The sequence below is a fragment of the Macadamia integrifolia genome, chromosome 4, assembly GCF_013358625.1.
Source record: "Macadamia integrifolia cultivar HAES 741 chromosome 4, SCU_Mint_v3, whole genome shotgun sequence".
In the NCBI taxonomy this organism is placed as follows: domain Eukaryota; kingdom Viridiplantae; phylum Streptophyta; class Magnoliopsida; order Proteales; family Proteaceae; genus Macadamia; species Macadamia integrifolia.
The window spans coordinates 13,568,551-13,586,201 of NC_056560.1; the positions used below are offsets into that span (position 1 = coordinate 13,568,551).

The following is a 17,651-nucleotide window of genomic DNA, read 5'->3' on the forward strand; positions in this document are numbered from 1 at the left end:
CGGTTTGGATTTATCAGGTTCATTTCGGTTTGGATCGGTTTTTTAAACCGGTATGGACCATTAGCTTGGGCAGTTGGGCTTGGGCGCTTGGGCACTTGGGCTTGGGCAGTTGGGCTTGGGCACTTGGGTTTTGACAGGTTGAACTTGAATAGTTGATAAATGTTGGGCTTGGGCACTTGGGCTACTGTTGGTCCAGTTGGACACTTGGGGCCTTGGGCTTCTCCCACTTGAGAGTTGGCCCAGTTAGATTAATGAGTTTTAACTTTTAAGTCCGGTTTTATATCGGGCCGGTTTGGATCGGTTCCGGTTTCAGTGCACATTTCCGGTGTTTCCGGTGGCCCAATGGTCTAACCCGAACCAAACCGAGACCGGATTCAATTTTAAATACAAACCGAAACCGGCCCGATAAGCCACCGGTTCGGTTTGGATCGGGCTTAATCAGTTCGGTCCGGTCCGGTTTAGATATTGACACCCCTAATCATAGGTAATGACTATGATATTAAGAAGAGTAAACAGTGGCCCGACTAAGCCCCCCCTTTAATCTCATTTGTGTGAAATATATTGATTGTAATAGACGATGTACAAATTCGTGTGTTAATGGTGAAACCGTTTGTAGTTGGAACCACTAAAGATGATATTGTCTCGTATTATACTATCAATTCTAACAACCACAACAAGTGATCTGCAACAACTTCGGGCAATGTGAGAAAAATAATATGATATAAATATTACATAAAATTAAGAAAATCATATATTATTTTTTTTGGCCCAAATGCTCTCGGCCATTCGATACTCACAACATTGCTACACTCACTATAGAGAATAACAGCTCCCATAAAAGAATCAAAGGACCAATGGAAGAGTGAGGTTGCACATTCCTTGAAAAATTAGAAAGAATTCATTAAAAAAAAAAAAAAAAAACATAGTGAGCTAATAGAGATATCCATTTAGATGCCACATTGGACTTGGTCATCCATGAGATCCAATCGAATAGAAACATGCAATCTATCAGAAAGAATATCAACCACCTGAGCAATAATTCACCTACTAAAAAAATGCCACTACTTAAAATCTAGAAGTTTCGTACTATTTGGATTTATATCAAAGTTTGGCGTTATTTGGCCTAACCCCATCATGTAAGTTTATGAAAAAACAGAATCATGTCCATTTGGGTGACTTTACACTCAGACACAGGCATAAGCTAGAAGAAGGTGGGTGCTACATGTCTCCATGCGACCTCTTGTTAACCTGCATGCACTCACACAATCACCTCACAAACGGACAGGATTATCTTGCCCTAAGTATTAGCCAAATTGTCTTTCTGATTCCTTTTTCTGTTGGCCATCCAAATTTCTTATCTTTTATTAATCAAAATAATTTTCCTTTTCTGATAGATGGGGCTGTTCCGTTCTTGTAACCATTATATATGGTAGGTCCCCACAATTATCTTCTCTCCACGTTTTTGTTACCGAGAATCTGCCATTCTGTTTGTTTCAAGACATTGCTGGCAGTCGCTCGTTCCATTGATCCAAGTCTCTGGCCTTAATTGTCTGCTGCAAATTTCAATTAACCTAGACCTCAAAAGCTCCCCTATGATTTCCCCATCTGTGGGTCCCTTTACGACGGAACTCAAGGTAGGAGAGTTGGCCTTACGTTTCGACCTGCCTCCATAAAATCAGAGTGACACTCCCCACCTACTCGAGTGTGTTCTCTTCAGTCTTCTTTGTTTTGATCAACTGGGTCTCATCCAATCTCAACAACATCCTCAGTTTGGTAGTCTTGATTCTTGATTCTCCGATTTGCTTAACTGGGTTTTCTTCTCCCTACATTTGATCATCTGGGTTGCCTCCAACCCATGAAATCTTGTTAGTTTGCTTGCAGGAATAAAGTCAAACAGAACAGAGTCATCTTTCGGCTATCGTTCCTTCTACATTGAGATGGCAATGGAAAATTCTATTCTTCTTCATGGTGTAAACTATCTTCTTCCTAGACCAGCTGTTCCAGTTCCTAGAGGTAGAAATTCCCTTGATTCTCACCGGAATGGTTCAAGAATCTGGTGTCTTAGGGCTCTTGAAAAAGATAGAATTTCCGGTTTGTATTCGAAATCTGGAGAAGTGCTAAATGTGTATAGTAGAGGGCAGCCTTGGAAGAAGTGTCCCAAAGCGGTGGGCAGGAACCCTGTAGGAGAAGAGGATGATGGCGAAGAATGGGAAGAAGATGTACTTCAGGCCACTCTCGAAAAAAGCAAGAAAGTTTTAGCTATGCAAAAGGAACTACTTCAACAGGTGATTCGATTCATTCTTTCTTCTTCTTTTTTCTCCGTCCATCTTTTTCCCTGAGCCAAATGCTTCTACAAGTTGTTCTTGTACATGTGAATGTTACTCATGTTTGTGTTCTTGATCTTTTTTTGATAGGTATGTTCTTGATTTTGATTTGGCGCCTCAGCAGTTTTATAGAACTGGTTCCGATGGAAATTTTTTCTTTCCAATGCTAGAACTTATTAGATCGTCTTCTGTTTTATACTTCCATTCCTTGTAATCAAGATTTAAGAACTCTTGCAAATTGTTTGTAATTCACACAATGAGAGGACGGGAATCCTGTTGTGGAGTCTGCTACTGTAAATCTGAAACCATTCTCACCTGGCTACACCTGGAGGCCATATCAGGGGAGGAATCCCGCATGGCTAAGGAGGTATGTCTATAAGTACAAGTCATAGGAATTAGGGTACCAGGCCCTTGCCCGTTGAGCAGAGAGGGCTTAAGGATATTGTTGAAGGCTTGCTCATTGAAGCAGGAGCGTTTCCCTGTCAAGGCTTGAGGAATCACCTCGCAAATTGAGAGGAATGCCTACTTAGTAGACATTAAGATCTTGCATTTGTAAAGAGGCTAACCTACAACGCAGTAGCCTTTCCTTTCAGGGGTTGAGGACTTTTCCCTTTAAGGCTAAAGTCTCATCTACCAAGGAAAGTATGTGAGTCTATCAATGCTTAAGGAGTTGATCCTCCAAGGAGTAACGTTCTTACTCTTCCTCCTGATCCTGTGGAGGTTCTAATACAAGGCTATGCTATGATCGGATGAGCCTCATGTGGAATATATCCTCCTATATGAATTTAATGATAGAGAGGTAGAAAGTCAACTAGCAATTGTGATGCAAATAATCTTGCTATTACTTACTCAGACTCAGTAACTCAAAACAGTTTCTTCTCCGGTACTTCTGCATGGTAAGTTGTGAATTTTGATAATTGCCTCATGCATGGTTGGTAATACATTCCTCCTACACTTGTTAAATGTTATCATATTATACCCCACTATTTTATGTTAATGGGTTGTATTGGTTGAATGAATTTCTCTCCTTTCATGTTCTGATGTCAAGTATTTATATTATCTATCTCCTTTTGATGCTTGTACTCCATTACCCATAAGTACGGTATTGACTTCATCACTTCAAATTCCTCATTTTTGTGCAGATTGCAGAAAGGAGAAAACTTGTATCGTCCATACAAGAGACGATTATCAACACAGAAGACAATTTAGTTTCTCATAAAGAGTCTGAAAACTCTTTTCCTAATCTTGATCATGCTTCGGGTGATGCTGAAAGTACTCATGGAGAATATGCTAATGAAAATGAATTTCTTCCCGGCAGCTATGATCACGCAACCACTGTTGGGATTTCAGACAACCCACCAATCAGTGTTAGTGGAGGGTTTGAAGCAGAGAAGAACCCAGGGAACACTTTACCCCTTGAAAAGGTTTCCTACGACATGGATTCCTCAAATGAACTTCAAGAAATTAATTCATCGACAGTTCAGTCTTACATTCCATCTTTTCTTTCAAACTTTTCGGAATCACGTGATCTGGAAGATGAAAAGGTTGAGAGGATAACAGAAGCAGTTTTAGAGGATGTAATTTCAGAGGATGAAAATGCAAAACCCCCTCCTTTGGCTGGGGTTAACGTCATGAACATCATATTGGTATCTGCTGAATGTGCTCCTTGGTCTAAGACAGGTATGTTGATGCTTTTAAACATTAGCTGACTTTCTAGTTATGGGATAATTTCATTTTTTGGAAGATTTCTCCATTGGTTCTGGCTAAATACCAATTTAATGCCTTTCTCATTCTCCAACATTAATTATGGCAATTATTTAATTTTAAGTACATATTCTCTTCAGCTTCCTCTAACCTCATACCAGGGTTGACTTTCTCAGTGTCCCATTGTTTCTGTTTTTGTCCCCCACCCCTCCCACATATTTGGAATTTCATATTTCAGTCTAAAAAAAATTAGAAGACCGCAAATCCTCTTCCACTTCATAAGATGAACACATTCTTTAAATAAAGGAGGTAGCCATTGGGTGGACAGTAAGACAGCATCTAAAGGCACAACAGTTCAGGGGGCTCACATTCTGGGGGTCTGCAGCCATCATTCAATTGATTGATCCTAAATATCTTCGTGGAAAAAAAATTCCTGATCAATATGTTACATATGTTACTTGTGAAAAGATGTGGAAGCAGCCCGGGGGAATAAAGAAACGGAAAAACTAATATATGGAATTAGTTACTAGGTCCGATTTTGTTAAAACCATCCAGATCAGGTCAGGATATTGTGTGGAGTTATCCCATAGGCGATCTGTGGAGTATTAAGTCTCTGCCAAATCTCTTCTCTCTCTCTCTGTGCAGGTGGTGGGGGGGTGTTCTGTGCTGTCAAATTGGTCTTGTTGGGGTCAGCATCTCAGACCATATCTCATAACTGTGCTTAATGCTAACAAGCAACTTTGACTTAGTTGGGCACATATCACTTAGATTATGTACAATCTAATCTGTTTCTTGTTACCTAACTAACGTGGATCCTGATACTCTCGCTGTCTTATTGGGGGCCAGCATCTCTGACTCATCATTCTGTGCTCTCTGCTGCGAAATCTGCTAGTTAATTGAGCAAATTTCACTAATGTAGCTCTATTTTAAAATATCGTTTCACTTGTGGGTCTTTCTAGATCTTCTCTGTTGTTTACAACCTACATGACAGGATACTAATATGGTGATGCACTTTTTGTGAAAATTATAAGATGTACTGAAAAGATTGTAATGTTACTGTTAATCAGGCGTGGAAAGGAAAAAAAGCTTGAAAAGTGAAGTGCCTATGTTGCATAGATTTATACATTGTGATACATACTTAGTAGACCTAAACAAGACAAAGCATGAACAAAACCATGAAACTTTTGTGTTTGATCCAGAGACTGATTTTTATAAGTTACTGTAGGTGGGCTCGGAGATGTTGCTGGAGCTTTACCAAAGGCTTTAGCTCGGCGTGGGCATAGGGTTATGGTAAATGAGATTAATTTTACATTTTTGACTAACTGAATTTGAAGATTCTTTCTGAAACCAATTATATGTGAATTATGTGGTGCAATAAAACCTGCAAGCTTGAGCAATGAAATGACTGAACTAGGCTATCCATATTATTCAATATGCTCATCCATGCACTGGCACCACAAATACATTGCAGAATGTCATTTTTGTGCATCCCAATTGCTAGTTTCTTTGAAATTGTGACTAACTGATGCAAGCCAACCAGACATTCCAGATTAAGAACCATAGATCAGATCGTATGCTCCACAGGTCCAGATCTAAACTATTTTCTTGATGAAACAGGTTGAAAAAGGCTTGCTGATTGCTAGTTTCAATAGCCTGCATTGGGGAAAGAAAGAAGAGAACAAAGAGAAGGAATAGGGGCTGTTATGGAACTTTGAACTGTAACCATGCATAGTAACTGAAGAAAAGGAAGAGAGGGAGATGGGAGAAGAAAGAGAAAAGAGGAAGTCTGCGTGGCTACACAATTCACATCCAAATTCTGTATTCTATTCCATTCGCCATCATTATGAGGGGTAGTTACATATTTATAGGAAAAAAACAATGAAAGTTCCCTAAATCTAGAACTCTTAGGTAGCTAGACTAACTTAACTAACAAGGACTCTAAAACACTTTAACTAATTAGAATGGATGAAGCTTAAGTCTTCTAAATTACTTGGGCTCTGTCCAAAAAAAAAAAAAATTGCTTGGACCCCATATAACAACCAAAATAGGACTCTTTAATGACTAAACTAAAGCCAACTACATTGCCTTATGGACCCCAGTACTAATTATATATCTATTTTCATACACCCCTTTAGACCCCCACTTTTGGACCTTCTCATTCAGCAAGCCCATACCCCATAATATTAAAATAAAACCAATTTTTGGATTGGGCCTGCATTATTCCCACTCGATCGAAAAAAACTTATCCTTGAGTTTTGTAGAGGTTTAGGAATAAAAACACTTTGATGGGTGATTGTAGCTCCTTATCTTCAACTTGAACAAAATCCAGAATTTTAAGCTTTAACTGCATTTCCTTGTTTTAAAATGTGTGAGGAAGAACGACCTCATGATCTGGAACGACTTTTGCAGTAGGATCTTCCAGAAGGTTGTTTTTTGCTTGAAGGGCTGAACTTCCGCGGTTAGTGATGTAGTTGCATTAGATATTAATCCTATATGGAGGCCCATAGGGTGCTGGTGGTCATCCAATAAGCTGAAATTGACCTTTGGGTATTTATATATAGGTTGGGCCTTATTATTATTAATTTTTTTTGGGTTGTATTGTAATGAGCCTTATTTATAAGCACGATAAAATGGGGATAAAGCGAGTACACGGGATTAGTAGTTAATTGCTTGAGTTATATTATGACACTTAATATTTAGAGTTCTGTTTTGAGTCTATTTACTTGATTGAGTGTGTTGAGTGATTAGGAATCCTTTTATGAGTTAAATTAGGAATTTTAGGTCTTTGTATACGTAATACACCCCCCCCCCAATTAATTGGAGCTGATTTGAATGAAGAATATGAGTTTTTTTTTTCTGGGAAGAGTTTTGGTGCTGTTAAGCAGTGCGTACGAGATTGTTATCCCAACTTGATTTCTTCTTCTCTCTTCTTCCTTCCAAATAGATTGATCTCATCTCTCTTCTCTCCCCTTCCATCGATCTGAGTTCTTCCCTTAACAACGCAGTTACTCCCTTTATCTCATATCTGATCACAAATTTGATCATTGGGCCTGCTTGCATTTGACATACATAGTCTGAATTTTCATATTGCATTCGTTAGGCTTAGTAAAAGTTCTTTTCATCTTGTTTATCCCTTTTTAACTCCTTTAGTGGCTGAACTGTTATTCTTGCTTCAACTAGCTTTAAAAAGCAATTACACTGCAACACTTTCAAGACAATAATTTGTTGTAGATGTAACGGACATGAGTTTCCTTCACAATCAAGGACAATCTTCTATTCTTCCATTTATGATTGACAAATTGTGATGACATGTTTGGAAGAAGGAAATACATGACATCTAGCACCATCAAAGTAAGAAGAAATTAAAGTTCAATAAAATCATTATCATTAGATTCAACGATGATTTCAACTGTCCTAGGCAACATCTCCACCATGGATTGCAAGACGAGATTCTCATTCCTCCCTTTACCTATGAGTAGGGAAGAAGTCTTTCCAGCTGTCCTAGGCAACATCTCCACCATGGACTGCGAGATGAGATTCTCATTCTACCCTTTATACCTATGAGTAGGGAAGAAGTCTTTCCATTGGGCAAACAAACTCTAGTATTGAAAATAAAGGTATCAATGACTAGGTTAGGCTTTGATACCAAGTTGATGCAATCATCCAATGTAAATTCCAGATTAGGAATCAAAGATGAGATCATTCACTCCATAGGTCCAGATCTAAACTATTTCCTGATAAAACAAGGTTGAAATTGCTAGTTGCTGGTTTCAATAGCCTGCGTTGGGGAAATAAAGATGAAAACAAAGAGAAGAGATAGGGGAATAGTAACTGAAGAAAAAGGAAGAGATGGAAGAAAGGGATATGGGAGAAGAGAGAGAAAAAAGAAGAAGCCTTCCTGGCTACACAATTCAAATCCAATTCTGTATTCTATTCCATTCGCCATCATTATGGGAGGTGATTACATATTTAAAAGAAAATAGAAGAAAGTTTCCAAAATCTAAAACTCTTAGGCAGCTAGACTAACTTAAGTACATAACTAACAAGGTCTCTAAATTACCTAACTAATTAAAATTGTTGAAGCCTAAGTATTCTAAACAACTCGGGCCCCGCATAACAACCCCAATTTTTGATGACTAAACTAAAGCCTACTACATTACCTAATGAACCCAGGACTAATTAAATGTCTATTTTCATACACTCCTTTAACCCCACTTTTTGGAGCTTATAATTCAGCCCATTACCAATAAAACCCATACCCCATAGATATTAAAATAGGACCATTTTTTTTTGGATTGGACTTGCATTACTAACACTCGTGTTCCCTCTTCTATTTTACTTTATTTAGGTCGTGGCACCACGGTACGGTGGCTATGCTGAAGCCCAAGATACAGGTGTGCGCAAGAGGTATAAAGTGGCAGGCCAGGTATGCACCAGCATCATTTTTCAGCAATTTGGATTTCTTCTGGATTTTGGGATATATTTTTAATTTTTAAAAATTTTGGTGTAATTGTGTAGGATATGGAGGTTTTATACTTCCAAGCCTTTATTGATGGTGTGGATTTTGTCTTCATAGAAAGTCCTATTTTTCGCCATATTGAAAACAATATATATGGTGGAACACGAGTGGTAAGTATTTTACCTTATGTTATAGTCTCGTCTCTGTTCGACTCAACATGCCTCAACTTTTTTGACCTTGTATTTGGAGGTTCAGATAAGTGTATAATTATCATCAGGATGGATAATGTATTCTGAATCTTAATCTATGTTAGTTTGGGAAATATCGAAGTTCACGTATCATGCTTATGGAGGAGAGAATTTACCATATAATGAGTGCAGTCAGAATGTCTTTTAAGGAAATTTATGGTGCCCTTATCAGCTGACCTGTTTTTCTCCATAATTGTGTGTGTGGGTATTGTTTCGGTGTGAGTGAGAGTGACATTATTTGCTGTACTGATGGTTAATATTTGTGAGAGATTTCATGGTTATAATAAAATGGTTTAATAGACATGGGAAATCTCTTATTTACAGCTAGCTATCAACTAGTGGGCCTCCACCTCTTCCACATGCCTTAGTATTACATTTGTAACGTTGCTACGATTTTTATATATGCATACTTCTTTTTAATTATCCTGTAATTATATGCTATTATGTTGTCAGTGTTGTTTATGAGCTGTATCAGTTAGTTAAGTCCTTGATTTCTTATGGATGCAGGAGATTCTAAAGCGCATGGTTTTATTTTGCAAGGCTGCTGTTGAGGTATCATCTCGGCCCACTCAAAAAAAGCATGATTTATTGAGTTTTCAATACCAGCTCTCAAACATATTTACATGTCACTCATAGCAAAACCTGTTCTGCTAAACCAAGTATTTATTGGTTAGTCTACTCAAATCTGCAGAAATTGTGCATCTTAATAAGTTATAGTACATCATGTAAACCTAAATTAGGTTATTTTATTCTAAGATCCTAGAGTATAGCTTCATTTATACTGCTATTCATCTAGCAGATCATTTCTGTCATAGCGATAGGCGACCAAGGCGCCCATCCAAGTGAAAAAGGGAGCCTGGACACCAAGGCAATGCTACATCTATGATGTTTTGTGCATCAGATCAAGGATCTGGAGCAACTAGAAAGTAGTTTAGGCCAGAAGCATAGATTTTTTTTATTTTTAATTTCTTATTCTTCTAAGAAAATTGGCAAACATGCTGCTTAAAGTCTTCGCAGACTAAAGCAAGAACTAGTATGTTTTAGGTGAGAAATTATGCCCTTTAGGACTTCATAAACATGACATTTAATCTTCCCATATGGAAACTAAAGTGTAGGAGCTAGCCTTTTTCAGGTTCCTTGGTATGTCCCGTGTGGTGGAGTCTGCTATGGAGATGGAAATTTGGTTTTCATTGCAAATGACTGGCACACTGCATTGCTTCCAGTGTATCTCAAGGCTTACTATCGTGACAATGGCCTAATGACATTTACACGTTCTGTTCTCGTGATCCACAATATAGCACACCAGGTTTGTTCCTATCCTTTCTCTGATTAGTTTATACTGTGGAACCATAGTGGAGATGTGCATTGATCTCATCTAAACAAGTACATTAATGAAGTCAATTGTCTTTTGTAACTGTAGCTGGTATGCTTTCATTTGCCTCACTGTCATGCTTAAATGATAGAGACCACCTAACCAGGGGGAAATTGATAGTGACCAATTTTTCAAGTCAAATTATAAAATATAACATCGGTCTGCACTTTGCACTCTGCACTCTGCACTCTGCACTCTGCACTCTGCACTCTGCACTCTGCATTCTGGATGTCATTGGGCTGATTCAGGTTTGGGTTTGGCTCTGTGAACTTGACCATTGAGAAATTGGTTTGAGAAATGATGACTTGAGTCCATGAGTAGTTCAACTGTATCATTCAATTATTAACTAGATCAAGCAATTTCAGGTTGAGGAATTCCAAGTTCAGACTAAGGGGCAATGAAGTTGCTTTGACCTTTAGTTTTTTATAACCTCAGGAGGTACTTAGTACATTTGCTCGCTATATGATGAGTTGCCTACACTGTTTCTGCTATGAGCAAAGGAGGTCTAATTGTCTCTAATTTTTGTTTACTAATGATTGCATAATACTACATGGAATGGGATTGATTCTAAGTAAGTTCGTAGATGTAGTCTTTCAAAACAATGCTGTCTTCTGACAGGTTATTGTATCATCATTGGATCCTTTCATGCTGACATGCATAAATAAGTGTATTAGGCACTTCAAAGCTGGACTTGGACCCAAGTTACAACCTATTAAAAGTTTATTGATTAGGTTTCTCTAGCATAAACAGAATCACTTAATTTCTTAGCATCAGCTTATCCTTTTCATGTACTGGATCCTGATTCTGAAGTAAATGCTTAAAAAATTTTGAGTAGTTATTTAATGTTTTGCCCTTGAAAAATAAATACTGAGTACCCATTTTCCCTGCCAAGTGCCATCAAGTTGTAGAATAATTTGTGTGAGCTTCAGTCAGTAGCAACATGACAGAAATTTTTTTTCATCAAATCTGAGGTCGAGTTGAGGAGGGACTTGGGTGTCTAAATATGATGAAATTTGTTGGATAGTTAAAGTAATTGGTTGGGAAATTCAGAGAACACAATTAAGTTCCTGATAACGCCAGTATGTTCTGTGTTGTGTTTATCGATATGTAGGATTCTTAATGTTTGAAACCTCAACTGTATGCATACCTTAATTATGAGTCCATTCAAACCTGAGGCCTGCATACAAGCTTGCTCCAGTTGGATATTAATCAATATTTTACTTGCAGGGTCGTGGTCCAGTGGATGATTTCGCTTGTGTGGATCTTCCAGGACAGTACTTGGATCTTTTCAAATTATATGACCCAGTCGGTGGTGACCACTTCAACATCTTTGCAGCCGGCCTGAAAACAGCGGATCGCATAGTTACCGTGAGCCATGGTTATGCAAGGGAGCTGAAAACTTCAGAAGGTGGTTGGGGCCTGCATGGGATCATAAATGAGAATGATTGGAAACTGAGGGGCATTGTTAACGGGATTGACGCAAAGGAGTGGGACCCAGAATTGGATGTTCACCTTACCTCTGATGGTTACACTAATTATTCATTGGATACCCTTAAGACTGGCAAATCTCAATGCAAAACGGCTCTACAGAAGGAGCTTGGTCTGCCCATTCAGGAGAATGTCCCTCTGATTGGTTTTATTGGGCGACTGGACAACCAGAAAGGTGTTGATATTATTGCTGAGGCAATTCCCTGGATTGTAGGTCAGGATGCGCAGCTGGTCATGTTGGGCACTGGCAGACCTGACCTTGAACAATTGCTCAGGCAATTTGAGCACCAACACAATGACAAGGTCAGGGGATGGGTTGGTTTCTCTGTTAAAACAGCTCATCGGATAACTGCAGGTGCAGACATCCTACTCATGCCATCAAGATTTGAACCCTGTGGATTGAACCAGCTCTATGCAATGAAATATGGGACCATACCTGTCGTCCATGCTGTTGGTGGACTCAGGGATACCGTGCAGCAATTTGATCCGTACAATGAATCAGGGTTTGGGTGGACTTTTGACAGGGCCGAATCAAATAGGTTGATAGATGCATTGGGTAACTGCTTACTCACTTACAGGGAATACAAGAACAGTTGGGAGGGTCTCCAGAGCCGTGGTATGGTGCAAGATCTCAGTTGGGACAATGCTGCTCAAAATTATGAGGAAGTCCTTGTCACTGCCAAGTATCAGTGGTGAGTCTGGAAACATGAGAAATGTGAAGTTGAAAGTTCAAACTTCTAGATACTTTTAGGTTGGATGATATGTTTGGATACTTCAATCCGTGGAAGCCTCCAATGATTCAGCTTAGAGAGGCGGTGATATTATTCAGCATTCTCCTTTTGAACTCCTTATCGTATCTTGGTCAGATAGGAGGGGATATGATCTCCACTGCTAGAAATAGAAGACAATTAACTGTCTACCTTTCTCTGTAGTCTGTACTCTGTACTCAATTCACTTTCTAGTGGGTTTCTCCTGTTGTTTCTGGTGCGAGGATGGGCTGTAGATAGCAACAGAAACCTCAGCTGACCCTCACTAATTTTTGAAACTAGTTATTGTAAAGTTGAAATGTGGATTACCTGCATTTTGTTGCCCTTATTCCTTTTGACTCTTTTGACTCTTTTTTGTTCTTTGTTGGGTTGGGGGGTGGGGGGTATTTTGCATTCTTCTTTCCAGCGCTTTTCAAGATTCAAAACCATCAACTTCATTCGCTAGCTGACTACCTATGGTGCATGTGTTATTATTTGATGCTGCTTGCATCATTTTATAATCTTCTTCATTGATCCATTAGGCTATAGCAGAGGTAGATTACTTCAATCACCTAATTACATGACCTAATTAATTGCATATAATGAAGAGTATTTTCACTCAGAGTTCCCTAAAGAACCTAGAAACAGTTAGAATTTCGGGAAAAGGTTGTTATAGGTATTGCAAATGTTGGTGAAGTTTCATTTGGACATCATAAGACAGATCTGGACAATCCATTTTCATGGTTTTATCTGTTTAATTTGCTTGCTCAGAGTTGGGAGAGTACCTAGTAATGGCCAGAGTATTAGACATACAGGGAATGCTTGCCAATATATAAGTGGTATCTGATTGAAATAGATTCTAAAATTTGAAACAAGTTCAATTTAGACTAAATCCTCTCTATCCAATGGCAGGAATGAACACATCATTATCTGTCAATGACGAGAGGTGGATTGCCAACTCGCATGGTATGATAGGCATTGGCATCCAACTGGTGGGATGACTTGTCCTTGCATCCCCAAGTGTTGGGACAAGTGTCCAAATCATCCCAGCCATTGGATGGGTGAAATATAATGATTGGACGTCCAAGTCATTTGAGAGGAGTCGGTTCCCTATGGCACATTGATCGGGAGGGATCCCTGGGTATTGGATTTGGAAATTTCAAAGGTTATTTTAGTAAAGTTAATGATTTTGTTATTAATGGTGAATAGAATGATTTGTTGATTCGATCTATTTTCTTTAATTCCTCTCCCAACTCATCCTAGAATGGCCTCATGGCATTATACAACAAGAAATCTAAAATAGAATTTTTCCAATAGTAACAAAAGGTGCCTCCACAAGTTGATATCTGATCCAACCTAGTACTAAGCGATCCACCAAAAGCAACCAAAATATTCTTTGATGAATCAAGCGGAAACTTGAACTATATATATATATATATATATATATATACTTTTTAGAAAAGGTAAAGTCAATAGACCAAAAAATCCCGATGCTATTGTGGTTACACCTTCATATCACTCACACAAAAATACAGACTTACATCTCTTCTTATCTTGTGATTGGTTAAGACGTAGTTTGTTTAACGGAGAAAATAGGAAAGGGAAAAAAAAGGGTGGAAGAGTGAAAGAACTTTTCCACATGACACCAAAAACATTGGTTGATTGCTTGTTGGATGTGAGAAATTTATCATACAAGGTCATTTGAGCCAATAGCTGTGTTGATGTGATCGTTAATTTTTCCCATTTCATTCGCTATCAAAATTTGGTAGGATTTATAGGAAAAGTTATTTTGTATATATCTCTCTTCTCCTATTTCCTCTCTTTTTTGTAGCATTTTATCTCATTTTCCTTTTTTTGCATTCCCATAGAGGTGGACCCCACTAAATATTACATATTTCAATATTTTTTTTCCTTCTATTTCTGTACCTTATCAACCCAACCCACAACATATTAGATTCACTTCATAAGTTTTTCACCCCTTTTTTATCCGTAAACAAACATGTGTTAAGTGAATCTATTGTTACTGGACTATTGAGTATTACCATAACTGATTTTTTTTTTCTTAGCAATCATTCGGAAAGAGGGGAAATTTTGAGATTTTTTCTCTCCTCCTCCTCCAGTCCTCCTCCTTCTATTTCCTCTATTTTCTATAATATTCTACTTATTTTTTATTTCTCCTTTCCATTGAGGTGGACCTCACTAAAAGTTGTATATTTCAATATTTTTTTTCTTTTGTCAACTTAATCCACATATATAACTTAATCCAAAATGTATAACTTAACTCATTTCATAAGTTTTACACCCCTTTTTATTTGTCAAATGAATGACAAGACGTATGTATCTATTGTTACTGGACTATAAGGTATTACCATTAAAAAAAAAAAAAAAAATTGAACGTTTTTTTACTAGCGATCAGTCTGAAAGATAGGGGAAAAACCAGTTTTTGGACCATTCACCTTTAGTACTGGATCAGATATCAGTATTAGATGCTAACAAATATTGATACGTAACAGCCGTACGATACTGATACCTTAAACGGTGATTCCAACGTGACCGTTTGAAATATATTCGTTACATGGCCGCGTTGGTTGTTCCAATTAACACTCTCTCTCTCTCTCTCTCTCTCTCCTGAAAACAAATTAAACTCAGTTCGCCAGAATAAGGAAAGGAGAGGAGATATTTATCTTAATTTCTTCCTTAGGGTTCCACCTATGAAATCTGAGAATTACATTCAGTTTCGAAATCATAGGTCGCTGCAGCTGAGGTTTTCATTGGAGGATGGATTCTTCTGACTTGAACCGGTTCGATATCTTTGAGATTTACCAGAGATACTGCGGTAAGCAAACTTCCACTTCTTGTTCCTGGTTCTGCTGTTTCTTTCGTTCTCTTTGAGTTCTTTCGGAAATCGTGCCTCTTTATCGATCGATTCTATCTTTTTAACGGCCAAGAAAGTTTGGAATCTTGAATTTCTTCTCTAAGCATGTTGTCTATGTTCTTGAGATCGATGTGAACTGGAATGCCATTTGTTGTTGGAGAAATTTAGTGTAACACATTATTTTTTATTTTCTTGTAATTCTTCTTAGCTTGCAAAGTTGTATTGATGGCTCTTGTATTGGGTTTTTCCGTAGTTCCATTTTAGATTGCAAGGGCATTTTTGTTTTTGTGCCTCCTCCCCTCTGTAATATCTGTTTAATGAGTAGTCTGGAAGATTTTGTTGTCAATTGTAGCTCATAATTCCAATTTGATAGAATTGTTAAAGCTTTGGTGGTGCATTTGGAAAGTTTAATTAATAAGAAGGAAGTTTTGAGTTCACTCTCTTTATCTTTTTCTAGGATCTTTCACATTTCATTTTCTTGGGCGCCGTTTGAGTTTATGTTTTATTGTCATCTTTTCACAGCTTCTGTTGAAGTTGTTCATACATGCTTTTGTGGTGGGGGTGCAACTTTTACGTTCATGGACATGATTGTATTTCTCTTTATTGTACTCTTGTCAGTCGTAATTAAGGAAAATTTTCTGGTTTTCTGAAGTAGATATTACATCAGGAAATAAACATGCTAGCTCAAGGGAGGAACTAGCTCAGCTCTTGAAATTGGTGGAGTCTGGGGTGCAGAGAAGGTATATTTTTATGAGCAAGTTTTGTATAATCTGTTAAACTCTATTAGACTTTAGCATATTTTGAACAAGGAATAAACTAATGTTATGAAATTTATGCAGAAATTATTTAAACCTTGTTTCATGCTTAACACATTCCAGATCTACACAAAATTAGATTGGTCAATTTACAACTTCATTCATTTCTAGTTCCATTTATAAAAATTACAGAACAAAAGAAATGCGTTTGGTCACTTCCTCAAACGCAGTAGCACGTTCGATGAGTTTGGTGAAGGTAGTAATCTCGATCAGAACGAGGGCACATCTGAGATTCAAATATCACCCTGAAACTTGATAGCTTCAATTTTTCTTCAGAAGATGGCTTTTAATTTCAATTTGGGGATTCTTTGTAATTTTTATCATCTTTTTTATTGGAGTTAGAGTTAGATACGTAGGATTTCAAGTTTCCTAGTTGCTTAGTTTCCTTGTTGAGTTAGTTTCCTAGCTTTATAATAATTTCTACTTGTAGGAATATTTATTTTCTTTAAATATGTTTGTAACCGAATGCATTAGACGGATTTTGATAATGGAATAAAATTGGAAGTTTTCGAAGAATCCTGCGTGGCTTGTGCGACTCCTCCCCCCTCTCTCTCATTTCTTCTTCCCTCCCTTCTCCCTTCTCCAGTGAGTGCCTCTTTCCTTCTTCCTTATTTCTTCTCCCTATTATGCCTTTCTATTTCAGTTCTTAGGATTGCTTAACCCGTGCTCTGTTTGAGCGATACTTGCAGCCCTCAACAATTGAATCGAGGTCCCTCAATCCTCAACTTTTCTTGCTGAAACTTGGAACACATAATCCTTACCTGAGGGAGGTGTCAACCTTAGGAGTCCAGATCCAAACTTTTTTCCCTGTTTGCTCCGTTTGGTTGCAAGGAAAATTATAGGGGAGGAAAGTGAAATTTTCAAACTTGGAAAAGAAACTTTAGTAATCATTACCCATGTGATGGTAGCACTAAGTCCAAATCATTCCATGCTTGGTTATTAAATTTCACTTTCTTTGCATTCAAAACCCTTTTCTATAAAATGTAAAATAAAAATTACATGTAAAATGTATCATTACTAAATGTGGTAAGAAATGTAATTAGTTTATACAATCACATGGGGTTTCAAGAAACTTTAGTAATCATTACCCCATGTGATAGTAGCACTAAGTCCAAATCATTCCATACTTGGTTATTAAAATACACTTTCTTTGCATTCAAAACCCTTTGCTATAAAATGTAAAATAAAATTTACATGTAAAATTTATCATTACTAAATGTGGTAAGAAATGTAATTAGTTTATACAATCACATGGGGTAATCATTACAAAAGTTTCACTTCCCTTCCCTTTAAATTTCCCTTGCAACCAAACATAGCCGTTGAGAGATCTCACGTTGGAACTGTGACTGAACCTGCAACCACCACTGGTTCATGTTGCAGAGATCTTTAGTTCAATCTCAAGCTTCTGGTTCAAGATCTTGTGGGCTAGAATTAACAGACCATTGGGATTTCAATCCCTACCTGATATTTCGAGCCAATACAAGCCTATTTGTTTGAGATTGAAGACCTGTTCCTAGGCTAGCTTTTCCGCCTTCCTTATTGTCGAGAGTTGAAGATGGCTTCTCCTTCCCATCCATGTTATATCTCTTTTTTTTATTTTATTCATTCAACTTCAATTAA

The 17,651-nt window shown here is 37.8% G+C and overlaps 2 protein-coding genes across 13 annotated transcripts in view; both read left to right on the plus strand.

Annotated features, from left to right (window-relative positions):
* The first annotated feature begins 1,559 nt into the window (after positions 1–1,559).
* On the plus strand, positions 1,560–12,690 carry LOC122076520 (granule-bound starch synthase 2, chloroplastic/amyloplastic). The gene is made up of 8 exons (XM_042641844.1): positions 1,560–2,285; positions 3,467–4,004; positions 5,254–5,318; positions 8,377–8,454; positions 8,547–8,657; positions 9,243–9,287; positions 9,868–10,041; positions 11,335–12,690. Exons 1-8 carry the CDS (start codon positions 1,938–1,940, stop codon positions 12,289–12,291), a joined length of 2,316 nt encoding a protein of 771 aa, XP_042497778.1. The 5' UTR covers positions 1,560–1,937; the 3' UTR covers positions 12,292–12,690.
* Positions 12,691–14,950: 2,260 nt separating this feature from the next.
* The window catches only part of LOC122077295 (defective in cullin neddylation protein AAR3-like), a 12,555-nt gene continuing 9,854 nt past the window's right edge, over positions 14,951–17,651 (plus strand). For 8 of the 12 annotated variants that reach the window (XM_042643193.1, XM_042643199.1, XM_042643195.1 and 5 more), the window contains exons 1-2: positions 14,951–15,177; positions 15,869–15,956. In XM_042643193.1, coding sequence (XP_042499127.1) covers positions 15,120–15,177; positions 15,869–15,956 — 146 coding nt within the window. In that variant the 5' untranslated portion in view covers positions 14,951–15,119. The remainder of the gene's footprint in view (positions 15,178–15,868; positions 15,957–17,651) is intronic. The other 4 variants (XM_042643194.1, XM_042643196.1, XM_042643197.1 and 1 more) reach the window with 2 other exon arrangements.

Bases quoted from the DNA above. Each gene is read 5' to 3' on its own strand.
- LOC122076520 (XM_042641844.1), top strand. From the start codon at position 1,938: ATGGCAATGGAAAATTCTATTCTTCTTCATGGTGTAAACTATCTTCTT. The intron at 2,286-3,466 runs GTGATTCGATTC...ATTTTTGTGCAG, and splicing joins AAAAGGAACTACTTCAACAG to ATTGCAGAAAGGAGAAAACT. The intron at 5,319-8,376 runs GTAAATGAGATT...TACTTTATTTAG, and splicing joins GGCGTGGGCATAGGGTTATG to GTCGTGGCACCACGGTACGG.